At 49.5% G+C, this 11697-nt stretch overlaps 1 protein-coding gene across 1 annotated transcript in view; it reads left to right on the top strand.

Moving 5' to 3' along the window:
• Positions 1-514: 514 nt before the first annotated feature.
• The window catches only part of Nt5dc3 (5'-nucleotidase domain containing 3), a 45190-nt gene continuing 34007 nt past the window's right edge, over positions 515-11697 (top strand). The window contains exon 1 of the mRNA XM_075954613.1: positions 515-799. Within this exon, the coding sequence (XP_075810728.1) occupies positions 610-799 (190 nt within the window). The 5' untranslated portion in view covers positions 515-609. The remainder of the gene's footprint in view (positions 800-11697) is intronic.

The raw sequence follows: 11697 nt of genomic DNA, 5'->3' as shown, positions 1-11697 counted from the left end.
TGCAGATGCCGTTGATACGGAGTGAGGTCACCTTCCAGAGGCTGGGACCCGGACAGGAGTGCCTAGTGAGGGGTGCCTATCAGTGCAACCATAATCGCCACGGAAGGCAAGAGGAAGGAAGCACGGAGTCCTGCGGGCGGCGATAGGGTCGGAGACGAATCATCCTAGTCCATGCGGTCTCAAGTGCCACTGCCCTGCCACCCCCACGCCTCGCGGGGTCAGGAAGTGACAGCAGCAGACCGGGAGCCGAGCCCAGGCATCTAAGGCCCCGCCCACCCCGTTTCCCCAAGGCTCCGCCCCTGATTCCGCCTCTGACTCAATTTCAGAAGGTCCCACTCAGTCCCGGCCTCCCTCGGTCCAGCCAGGCCCCGCCCCTGTCTCAGCCTCAGGCCCCACCCACCCCGCGGCTCCAAGCCTAGCCCCTGACCCCGCCTCCGTATAGACCCCGCCCACGTCTCCAGGCCCCGCCTCCGACTCCGCCTAGGTCCCGCCCCTCAGAGGCTGGTTCCTGGGCCCGGAGGCTGCTTGCACAGAGACAGGCATTGCGGACTCGCGTCCGGTAGTCCTCCCGACGCTGGCCGTCCGTGCCTCCGGCAGTTCGGAGCCGGCATGGCCACAGTGGCCGCGGTGGCCCGCGGGGCGAGGGCGGCGGCGGCGGGGCTGCGGAGCAGCGGCGGAGCTGCAGCTCGGGGACGGCCGCGCACGGGCTGTGCTCGGCGCCTGTGCACCGTCCCGGCCGCCGTGGACATGAAACGCTACCTGTGGGCGCGCTACCACGAGGCGAAGAGGAACACGGACGGTGAGTGAGTGCGAGACCCAGCCTGCACCGCCCGCTCGGGGACCCTCGGGCCCCGCACCCTATCTCTGCCGCTCGGCTCCCGCGGAGACGGAGTCCAGAACTTGGCAACTCTTGCTTCGCGGTCATTCCCATGCCTGGAAAGCTGTTTCATACCTGGGGATTGCTCAGCCAGGAGTGGGCCTCGGAAGTGCTCTGGGCAGCCGCGAGAGTTCCAAGGGCGTCGGTCGGAAAATGTTATCCCAAACACCGTTAGGTGTTGTCATTCACCCTGGGAATGGTAGTGGCAGCCCAGCCAGCAGCCACGCTGTCCTAGACAGGCTCCGGCGCAGGCGGCTGGGTCAGGAGGCTGAGCCGGTTTCCTTGGTGCAGCAGGATGGAGTAGGGTGAAAGAAACGTTCTGTTTGAAGTGGGTGTGGGGGTCTGGTTATCCACGGCCCTCTGCGAGGGGGAGAGAGTACTTGTGGCCAAGTGAGCCGAGAAGAAGCTCCAGTAGGAAGCGGGGAGGAGTGGAGAGAGGAACCAGACTATACTAGTGTCAGGCATTGATAAGGTCCCTCATCTCCTGCAGCCTCCGGAGGAGGGGGTCGCGTCCTTTGTGTAGATGGTAAAGGAGAGATCTGAGCACAAGAAAGGGACCTGACCGAAGACTGGTTTTGACCCAGAGTAGGGAATCTATTGTCCCGTCTCTTGCTATGTGTTTCTTCCCAGCTGGCGATTATTTGGAACCTGGAGTCAAGGGGCAGTGAGCCGTAGACACTGAAGCTATCAGAGGAGACTCAGGATTTAATATATTGATTCTTTTGCAGGGAGGCGGTTGGGGAGGATGGCCCGGGGAGGGTTGGTGAAGATACATTTTGTAGGATTTCTAGGATCCGTTTGCATCTTTTGGCCAGAGGACAGTTCAAGCGAAATAAAACCCCCTTGGAATAATTTTCCAGCGTGTCAGCGATGCAGACTTCTATGGAAGAGTGGCTTATTGTTTCTGGTTTTTCCTTTGCCAAGAGTTGGATTTCGAAGCTGTCATGTGGTGCGGCCGGAAAGATTTGCTTTGGAGTGGTTAGGATTTACAGATCTTAGAGATAGAAGAAATGGAGAAGATTGTCTAGGCCAGGCAAGTTCTTGGAGATGGGCCTTAAAGTCCCCTGCGTTATCCTCCCAGGTGGGGGCCACTATTCCTGGCAAGTTTGTTCTTTTCTCCTTGCCTCCCACCCTTCCTGCTTTTGGCTGCTCAGCAGATAGTAGCCGCTGTAGGGGGTGGAGGAGGTGACTTAGGTACTACAGGTACATGGTGCACACACAGGTCCCCTCACAAGGAGTACACACACGGTGTGCAGGTCTCCTCACTGTGTGTACACAGTATGCAGGCCCCCTCACTGCGAGTACATGGTAAGCAGGCCCTCTCACTGCGGGTACACGGTGCGCAGGTCCCCTCACTGCGGGCACACGGTGTGCAGGTCCCTTCTCCGTGTCCACAGCACATTCACAAATAGTTCCTCTGTCGCCCCTGAAAACTCAGGGACTTTTAAGTTTGTCTCTGACTTCTTTGTCTCATTTGGGTACTCAGCTTCCCTACCCTCCTCCAGCTGGTGTCCGTGACCTTTCAGTGAGCATGTGTTAAGTACCCAGCAGCCGACTTTAAGGTTATTGATTCTCAGGTTCCTGAGTCTGGGCGGGGGGTCCAGCATCTGTTCACCCGCCTGCCTGTGCCAAGATGTGGACCAGGCCATGGATGTGAAGTCTAGAGGGAGGGATAAGTGACAGCCGCTGACAGGGCAGATGAGGGCCTATGGGGATGCAAGAGCTCCTCCCCCTCCTCAGTTATCCCCTCAGGAGAGAGTTTTACCTTTCCACTTCCTGATTCTGACAAAAGAATTTCATTTTCTGGCCACTTGATCCCTTTCCGTAATCCAGACAGTTCCTTCAGGTACAATCACTCAGGTGCCTGCCCGGCAAGGGCTGTGGCTTTAGGCTTTGTTTTAACGCCTTCTACCCTAGTCTTTTCTTTCCATTTTAATTGAAATTTGTTAAAAAAAAACAAAAAATTTTTCAGATCAGTTTTGGATATACAGAGAAACCTGTAGTTCCTATAAAGCCGGCAGCTGTTTTCCCAGCCCTTTTTGTCTCTTCCCCTCTTCCTTTGTCTGTAACCTAACATCCCCTTTCTGTCCTGGGGTCCCTTCTAGGATTGCATGCTACACTAAGTTGTCTTGTTAGGCCCCCTTGACTCACACAGTTTATCACACTTCCTTGTTTTTCTGTGACAGTTTCCAGGACTGGTCACATTGCAAAGCATCCCGTTGGAATTAATTCCCATTTTTTAAAAACTTTTACTGAAGACGTTTAATCTAGCCATCCCATCTGGAAGTCAGCTCGGAAAGTTCTTTGGAATGTCACAGCATAAGCCCTAGCAAGACTCTAGATGCTGGTCTTCAGCAGGATGCAGAGGGGTGGCTTTACCCCTGGGGACACCTGGTTAGGTCTGGAGATCATTTTATTTCTCACTGGGGGTAGGGGCAGTGGTGGGTGGCGACCAGCGCAATATTTTCATAATAAATAGCTATGTGGCTTCAAGCATCAGTGGTGCTGGACTTAAGGTCCCCTGGATTAGTGTTCTGAGAAACCACTGTTGTGACTGTCCTGCCAAGGGCTGCATGTATTTGTGTGAGGTCTGTTCCTGTTGACTGTGTATTGTATTTCGGTGGAAGTCTAGACTTCTCAGTGTGTTCAGGTAATTGGCCTGTTTTCTTTTCTCCAGAACAGAGGCGGTCTTCCCTCAGAGAGGCAGCTCCAATTTTGGGTTTAGATAACTTGTGGGTTTTGTTGTATTTTCCTTCCTTCCTTCCTTCCTTCCTTCCTTCCTTCCTTCCTTCCTTCCTCCCTCCCTCCCTTCCCTCCCTCCCTCCTTCTTTCCTCCCATCTTTCCTTCCTTTCTCCTTTCTTTCTTCCCTCCCTCCCTCCTCTCCCTTCCTCTCACCCTTCCCTCCCTCCCTCCCTTCCCTTCCTAAGGAGTTAATCAAAGAGCAGGGCTGGTTAGAATACTTGCCCCCTTGGCGAGGCTGTAGTTGAAGAAGATAAACAGGCAGCAAAGTTGGGGATTACTGTGAAGTGATAGAAGCTATATTCAGAGACACAGAAAGGCTTATTCACAGTTCTGGGTTGAAAGAGTTTGATAATCCATCAGAAATTAGGTATTTGTGGGGATTGGGGAGCCAGTTCAGTTGAGTGCTTCTGCACAAGCATGGGGCCCTGAGTTCTAATCCCCAGAACCCACAGAAGCTGGGCATGGTGGCATCTCACTGTACCGCCAGCTAGCAGGGGAGACAGACAGGAGGGTTTCTGGGGTTTGCTGGCCAGACAGGTGTGCAGGAAAAAGCCCAAACAGAAAACCCAGAGAGCTCCAGGTTCAGTGAGAGACCCTGTCTGAAGGCAGTAAGGCGGTGACAGAACAGGGCACTTGACGTGCCCCTCTGGCCTCTGCACGAGTGCACATGGGGCATGCACCACAGACACGTGCACACAGACATACACCATACACATGTGCACACGCACAATTTCAGTACTTAGCAGGGACTACTGATGCAAGCAGAACCGGTCCAAAATAAACGTAAGACACAGAGATAATTCTCACCATATATTAGGTGCTGTATTATAACTAATGACACACACATTCCTCCAGGAGCTGCTGCAGGTGAAGAACTTACAAGACTAACATCTTGTTAGTTTAGACTAGCATCTCTAGGACTGTGCCTTACAATCTTCTGAGAATACAGCTGTTAAAATGGAGGGAAAAAAATCCACACACCAGTTTTTTTTTTTTTTATAGCTGGGCTTTTTTCAGTTCTAGCTTTAGAAGCAACCAGAACCTTTAAAAGCCACGAGTTTCCAAGAAAAAAAAGATGTCGATATTTTGCTTCCTGAATAAATTTGATCTTGAAGCCCCAGTTTTGCATTAGTAGCTCCATTTTGGGGGTTCTGTACTTTGGAATCTCTAATAATATGTTTAGTAAGAATGCATGTTACGAATGTGCTTTCTTTACGCAGTTAGGAATGGCAGACAGTAGAGTCAGGAGCCCGTAGGAATCTGGAGACTCCTTGTACTCTGTCTTTGGATAAACAGACTCATTGCACTCCTAAATCACACTTCCTCGGCAGTTGTACACACATAGGACATTTCATGTGTGATCTCATTGGTTTCCTGGGTCGTCTCACCCCAAGCCCCAGTGCTGGTTTGGTTTTCTGTTATTCTTACCATGTGGAAAGACTCACACCGTGGGTGAGAGCTGGTGGCAGAGCCAGCACAGGGACCGGTCTAGACTGAGCTTGTCCCTAGCTGGGTTGTGGATGCGGGATCCAGCCCAGGACCTTGTTCATGTTACAGAAGCATTCTGCCAAGTGGGCTGCATTTCCAGACCAGGAATGTCTGCAGACTAGCTTCTCAGGCTGTCGGTGCCACCAAGGCCGAGAAGTGCCGATTTGTTTGTTAGCCCTGGACCAAGCTGGCCTCGAACTCACAGAACTCTCCCTGCCTCTGCCTCTCAAGTGTTGGAATTGAAGGCGTGCGCCACCACCACATGAAATATTGATTTTTAGAATTTAATTCTTTTGTCCTCCAAGGCTGTTAGCGGAATTACCAGTTGATCTCCCTAAGCATTTTCTCTTCTCCTCTATACTCCTCAGGATGTATATTCCTTAGTGAAAGAAGCAAATTCACTCCAGGTTTTTTTTTCTTCTGGGTCTCTTGTAGCCTAGGCCAGCTCTGAACTCTCTGTAGAGTCGAGAATGACTTCTGAACTCCTGATTTTGCTGTCTCCTCTAAATGCTTGGGACTAACTTTGTGCATTCTAGGCACTCTCAACTGAGTCCCATTCCCAGCCCTAATTCTATGGAGATCACTCAGTCTTGACTCTCAGCAGCAAAAGCCAGGTGGCAGACGTATCCTTAAGTGGAAGAGATGGCCCAGCAGTTAAAGAGCTTGCTTAGTAAGCCTGAGGACACGGTTTGGGTCCCCAAAACCCACTGTAAAGGCAGTGTAGCAAGTCTTGTGTAGCAAGACTTACAATTCCAAGAAAACGGAGGTGGGTTCTTAAAGCCACATGGCATAAGCTGCCCTCAAACTCACGATCCTCCATTTGCCTGCTGTATGTGTGTGTACCATGTGTTTGTCTGGTGCTGGCTAAGGCCACAAGAAGGCCTCCAATTCCCAGGAATTGGAGGTTAGATGGCTGTGAGCTGCTGTGTGGGTACTGGGAACCAAGTCCTGGTCTTCTGCTAGAGCAGTCTATGCCCCTGACCACAGAGCAACCTCTCCAGCCCCTTAGTGACTGGTGACCATCATTTGCGAGATAGAGAGGTAGCTAAGGTAGCTATATCGTAACTTTTTGCTTCCAGAACTTTTTGTAAACTTAAAATTCCTTTAGAGAAAAGTTTTTTCAGGGGTTCCGTGTGTAGTTGGCATGTTTGAGGCCTTGGGTTGAGTACCTTGCACCAATATCTCCTCCCTCCCCCCAAATAAAACAAAACCTACAACACTTCTTAAAGATCCTGGAAGCTTCGTTTATACGGAGTTATAGGCATAATGAAATTAAGTGTACCTAGTGATTTGTTTAATGCGACAATAAATTGCTACCTGTTAACATAAATGGCTTTTTATTTTTTGGTTTTTCGGGGCAGGGTTTCTCTGTGTATCCCTGGCTGTCCTGACACTCACTCTGTAGGCCAGGCTGGCCTCTGTTGTTGATAGATTTTCTTTTATTCTCGCCCTATAAAGCACAGCGTCCACTCTACTCTACAGTACTAAGCCTGTAGCACCCTATGCCTGTCGCACCTGTGCCACTACAGGTTGGAACGCGAGCCGGGAACTATGCTGGAGACTTAAAAACACACGCGCAGAGACAGGCAGAGAGAGACAGGGACACGGGTCATCCTTGATACAAGAGTGCCAACTTTGTTGTGCTCCAGGGAAGCTTATATAGGGGTCCTTAACTGATAGCCACGCCCAGCTCTCGGGATCTTTCAGCTGCAGGCCTCACGTGAACCCATGCCCCTGCCATCAGGGTCTCGTGCTCAGAGCAGCTGCGGGCACAGGTGTTTTGTTCCGTTCACTCCAGCAGGCGAAGGGTCTGAGGCAGGCAAAGAAAGTCAAGGGGCCAGGGGTCTTTATCCCCTAACATCGCCCCACATTGGAACACCAAAATGTTGTTTGTTTTACTCTTTTGGCTTTTTTGGAGGTCCTGCCACCCAGCTCCCAAATAAATCACACACGGAGGCTTATTCTTACCTATACATGCCCAGCCTTAGCTTGGCTTGTTTCTAGTCAGCTTTTCTTCAATTATCCCCCTATCTTTTGCCTCTGGGCTTTTATCTTTATCCTACATACCTTTTTTAAGTCTTACTCCATGGCTTGCCGTGTATCTGGGTGGCTTGTCTCTGGAGTCTTCTCTCGTTCCTTCTTCCTTTCCTCCCAGATTTCTCCTTCTGTTTACTTTCTCTCCTGCCAGCCCTGCCTGTCTTTTCTCCTGCCTGGTCATTGGCCATTCAGCTCTTTATTAGACCATCAGGTGCTTCAGAGGCAAAGAGTCAAAGCTTCATAGAGTTAAACAAACACAACATAAAAGACGGCAGCATATCTTTGCACCATTAAAACGAATGTTCCACAGCATAAACAATGTAACGCATCTTTTTTTTTAAAAAATATTTATTTATTATGTATACAATATTCTGTCTGTGTGTATGTCTGTAGGCCAGAAGAGGGCACCAGACCTCATTACAGATGGTTGTGAGCCACTATGTGGTTGCTGGGAATTGAACTCAGGACCTTTGGAAGAGCAGGCAATGCTCTTAACCACTGAGCCATCTCTCCAGCCCCCTGTAACGCATCTTAAAATAATATTCTACAACAGGCCTCGAACTCAGAGATCCTCCTGCCTCCTGAGTGTTGGGATTAAAGGTATGTGCCACCACCGCCCAGCCTGGCTTCTTTGGTTAGAAAATGTTTTTCCAAAATAAAAAAGTTTAGGATATCAGCATAGCTTCATATTTTGCGAGTTTCTGTCTGTGCATGTAGATGAATACAGGAGTTCTGGATTCTCCGGTTGCTTCTGCCTTTAGCCTGCTGTAGTGCAGACGTCACGCAGCCTCTGGGAAATGCCACCGTATGCCGAGGCTGGAGAGGGTGAAGGCAGCAGCCTCTGGCCTTGGCTCTTGTCCCCAGTCATAGTCTGCACATTGCGGGGCTAACATTTGTGCTCTGACAGCTCTGGGGCAGAGTCCAGGGCTAAAGCCAAGCTGGTAGCAAGGCTGCCTTCTCCTCTTCTGGCTCAGGGAAGAATATATCCCTGCCCTTTTAGCTTCTGGAAGCTTCTGGTCTTTTATCCCACCCCTCCTCCACCTTTTGAGTTTGTGAGACAGGGTTTCTTTTTGTAGCCCTGGCTACAAGTCCTAGAAGTCTCTCTGTAAACCAGGATGACCTCGAACTCAGAAATCTGCCTGCCTCTGCCTCCTGAGTGCTGGGATCAAAAGTGTGAACCATCACCGCCCAGGAATTCTGGTGTTCTTTGTAGTCCTTTTCATTTTGAAAATCGGTAAAGGCTGACTCCAGCCAGGCTTCCATTTCCTCATACGTGAAGTCTGTAATTACAGTAGGGCCCACCTGGGCAGCCAAGGATGCTCTTTGAAGTGCAGCCCTGCCTTCTCTCCTCTTTGAGTCACAGGGATCGCTGCGGGATGACTTAATTAGCCGTTGTTTTTCTGCTACAATTTAGTGTTATGAGAAGTTTTCGAGGCAGGGCAGAAAGATGAAAACCCTCAACTCAGGCGTTTGATGCCTTTTCCCAGCAGCAAAGCAATATAGTTCCAGCACAGCTTGAGACCTTTTACCTAGTCTCCAAACCTGCAGCTCTCTAGAGAACTTGCCAGGAATGGCATTGGCAGTAAAAACACCTCCCGAACCCTTTGTACAGTTGCACTGGCCCCTCATTTTTCCTCCTCAGCTTCCGAGTCCACCCCAGGCTTCTCCAGAGCCACTTCAGTGCCAAAGATAAGGTTCCTCATATCAGCTGGGATATTTTCAAGCATACCATACTTGTTTGGTGGGTTTTCTTGCAATGACTCTGGCTTTTTTTTTTTTCTTTCACGACTGTCTGACTGCCTTAAAGGGCCAGGCTGCCCACCGTGCAATCGACTGGACAGGAAGGGGGTGTTGCACATAGTGAGCATAAACTGTCGGTGCACTAAGGCTCCCAGAAAATGTTGCTGAATGTTGCAAAGACTTCTGTACTTCCATGAGTGTGTAGGCTCCTTCTGTGACTCTGCTTAGCACATGGCGCTGGCTGCTCACTCTGCTCCTCTTGGATCTGTGAGAGCTGAGCCTTAGGTCCATGGGCACCGCCCAGGAGCTACGATTATCTGCCCCAGCTCTGGCAAGTTGCCGGGCTGAGCTGTGGCACCAGCAGAAGCAGCGGCACTGGCTGGTACGACCTCTCCGTCTATTGGAGCACCAAATGTATCCGACCTAGCTCCCAAATAATGTCAGAGGCTTCTTATTAATTATGAACGCTCGGCCTTAGCTTAGGCTTGTTCCCACCCACCTCTTAAAACTTAAATTAACCCATTTATATTAATCTACGTTCTGTCTTATGGCTTGTTTCCTCTCTTCCATACTGTACATCTGACCTGCTCTGCATCCGAGCACCTCAGATTCTTCCCAGAGTTCCTTTCTCTCCCTGGAAGTCTTGCCTACCTCTCCTGCCTAGCTATTGGCCACTTAGCTCTTTATTAAACCAATCAGAAGGTGCCCGGACAGAGATATATCTTCAGTGTACAGAAAGATCGTCCCACAACAGAGTAGGAAAAAGAACGGATAGAAGTTTATAAAGAACTTACTGTGTTGGCATTTGTGTATATTAGTGGTTTGCTAACCTGACTCCGGCCCTGCTCCTTTATCTTGGTTGCTCTTGGGTCCCCTGCAGATTAGGAATTTCCCTCTTGGAATGCCCATGGCCCATGTTCATGGAGACGGTGATGGCGAAGTTCCTCCGTGTGTGACCTAGGAAAGGTACTACCGTTTAGTCCTTTTCTGTCTGCCCTGTACCCTAGCGACAAGCCTGCCATGTGTTTTCATCTTTGGGTATCTTTGGCTCTGTTTTCTTCTAAGAAGCTCTGCCCCTTGAAGCTAAGTATCTTTGCTCTTGAACAGTTAAGTTTAGTTTTTATTAAATGACTTACCTTAAGATTAAGTTGTCATCAAACCATTATATTTAATTTTATTTCAATGCAGTTGTATGTGGTTTTGTTTCTGGAACTTGAGGAAGTATGATGGGTTTCTATGGAGCAGTGGGAATTACCGATATTACAGAGTAATAAGGAACAATTTTAACTTTCAGTGGGAGTAGTATAAATGTCATGAGCATTACCAGTTTTTTAGATGAGTAATTCTGTTTGTCATGGATTGCTTGTCCCTGGAGATGATGCAAAATCCTGGTGGAAAAGGAAAATTTTCTCTGTAGATTAACAGAATATTAGTAACGTCTGCATTGTTCCCCCTCCCATAGCCAGCCCTTTGTATCCCTCCCTTGTCAGTGTGGTGTGCGCGGATTTCCTCCACCGACAACCCATGCTTTATAGCTAACGACTCTTGTCTCACTCCCTGTCTAGTGCTGACACACAGGAGCTCTGTAGGTGCTAAAAACCCTGTAAGGTTCACAAGTAGGAAAACCAGGTTATAAAAAAAAAACACTGCTTATTGGATGACCTCATTTGCAGAATGCTCCAGAGATGAGTGTAGAAATCTGACCGCAAAATTCAGCAGGGGCAGAGGGAGGGAGAGCTGCGGCCTCCGGGGTTGAGGGGCTGCTCCTTATCTCTTTGGACTTCCGTGCTGGATTCGGTTTCACCTCAGTAAAGCTATGAAGTGAAAGCAGAGCTCTAGAAAGGCTTCAGGCCTGGTTTGGTCGTTCTGAGGCAAGTACCCATGCCAAGAGGTGGGCGGGACCGTGAGTCAGGTGTCTTGCCTTGGATCAGCAACTGCAGCTGCTGGGGCTGCGGCGGTGGCCTGGAAGGAGCTGGAATTTGTGTGCGTGACCCTGTTTCTTATAAGGGCTGAGATGCACTAGCAGGGTTAGTGAAAGAAACAGCCCACCCTCTACAGTATGCTTGTTGGGTGATTTTTGTCTAGTTGTAATCTAACTTAAGTCTGGTAGTTTGAATGTAATTGCCCCCACCCCATCACAAAGGGAGTGGCACTATTAGGAGTAGTCTTGTTGAAGTTTGTGTGGCCTTTCTGAAGTAGGTGTGGCCTTGTTGGAGTAGGCGTGGCCTTGTTGAAGTAGGTGTGGCCTTGTTGGAGTAGGCGTGGCCTTGCTTGAGTAGGCGTGGCCTTGTTGGAGGAAGTGTGTCACTGCTGGAGGTGGGCTTTGAGCTCTTTTAGTCCCAGCGTTGCTCAGTGTGACACAGATATCACTTCTTGTTGCCTCTTGATCAAATGTAGCCAGCACCATGTCTGCCTGCACACTGCCATGTTCCCCGCCATGATGATAATGGACTGAACCACTCAAACTGTGAGCTACCCCAATTAAACGTTGCCATGGTCATGGTGTCTCTTCATAGCAATAGAAACCCTAACTAAGACACTGAGTGTTCTCAGGCTACAAGAGATGTAGGCCAGGCTGAGCTTTAATAGGTTAAATGTATTAAGTGTTCCTGGCCCTCTAGGAGGGCCAATCCTGGGGGTTGATCCCAAACCTTGTTATAAACCTTATAAGTGGTTTGAAGATACCCTACCAGTGAGCCAAATGCATTCAACTATGATATTTTTAACTTATCTTGGGCTATAGGATGTTCTCCTTTTATAAGCCAAGGAACATCTATCATAAATCTTTGGTTGATTTATGAATATAGAAACA

The sequence above is a fragment of the Microtus pennsylvanicus genome, chromosome 20, assembly GCF_037038515.1.
Source record: "Microtus pennsylvanicus isolate mMicPen1 chromosome 20, mMicPen1.hap1, whole genome shotgun sequence".
Classification (NCBI taxonomy): domain Eukaryota; kingdom Metazoa; phylum Chordata; class Mammalia; order Rodentia; family Cricetidae; genus Microtus; species Microtus pennsylvanicus.
Note: the sequence above shows the minus strand (reverse complement) of the source record. Positions and strands in the feature narration are given on the sequence as shown.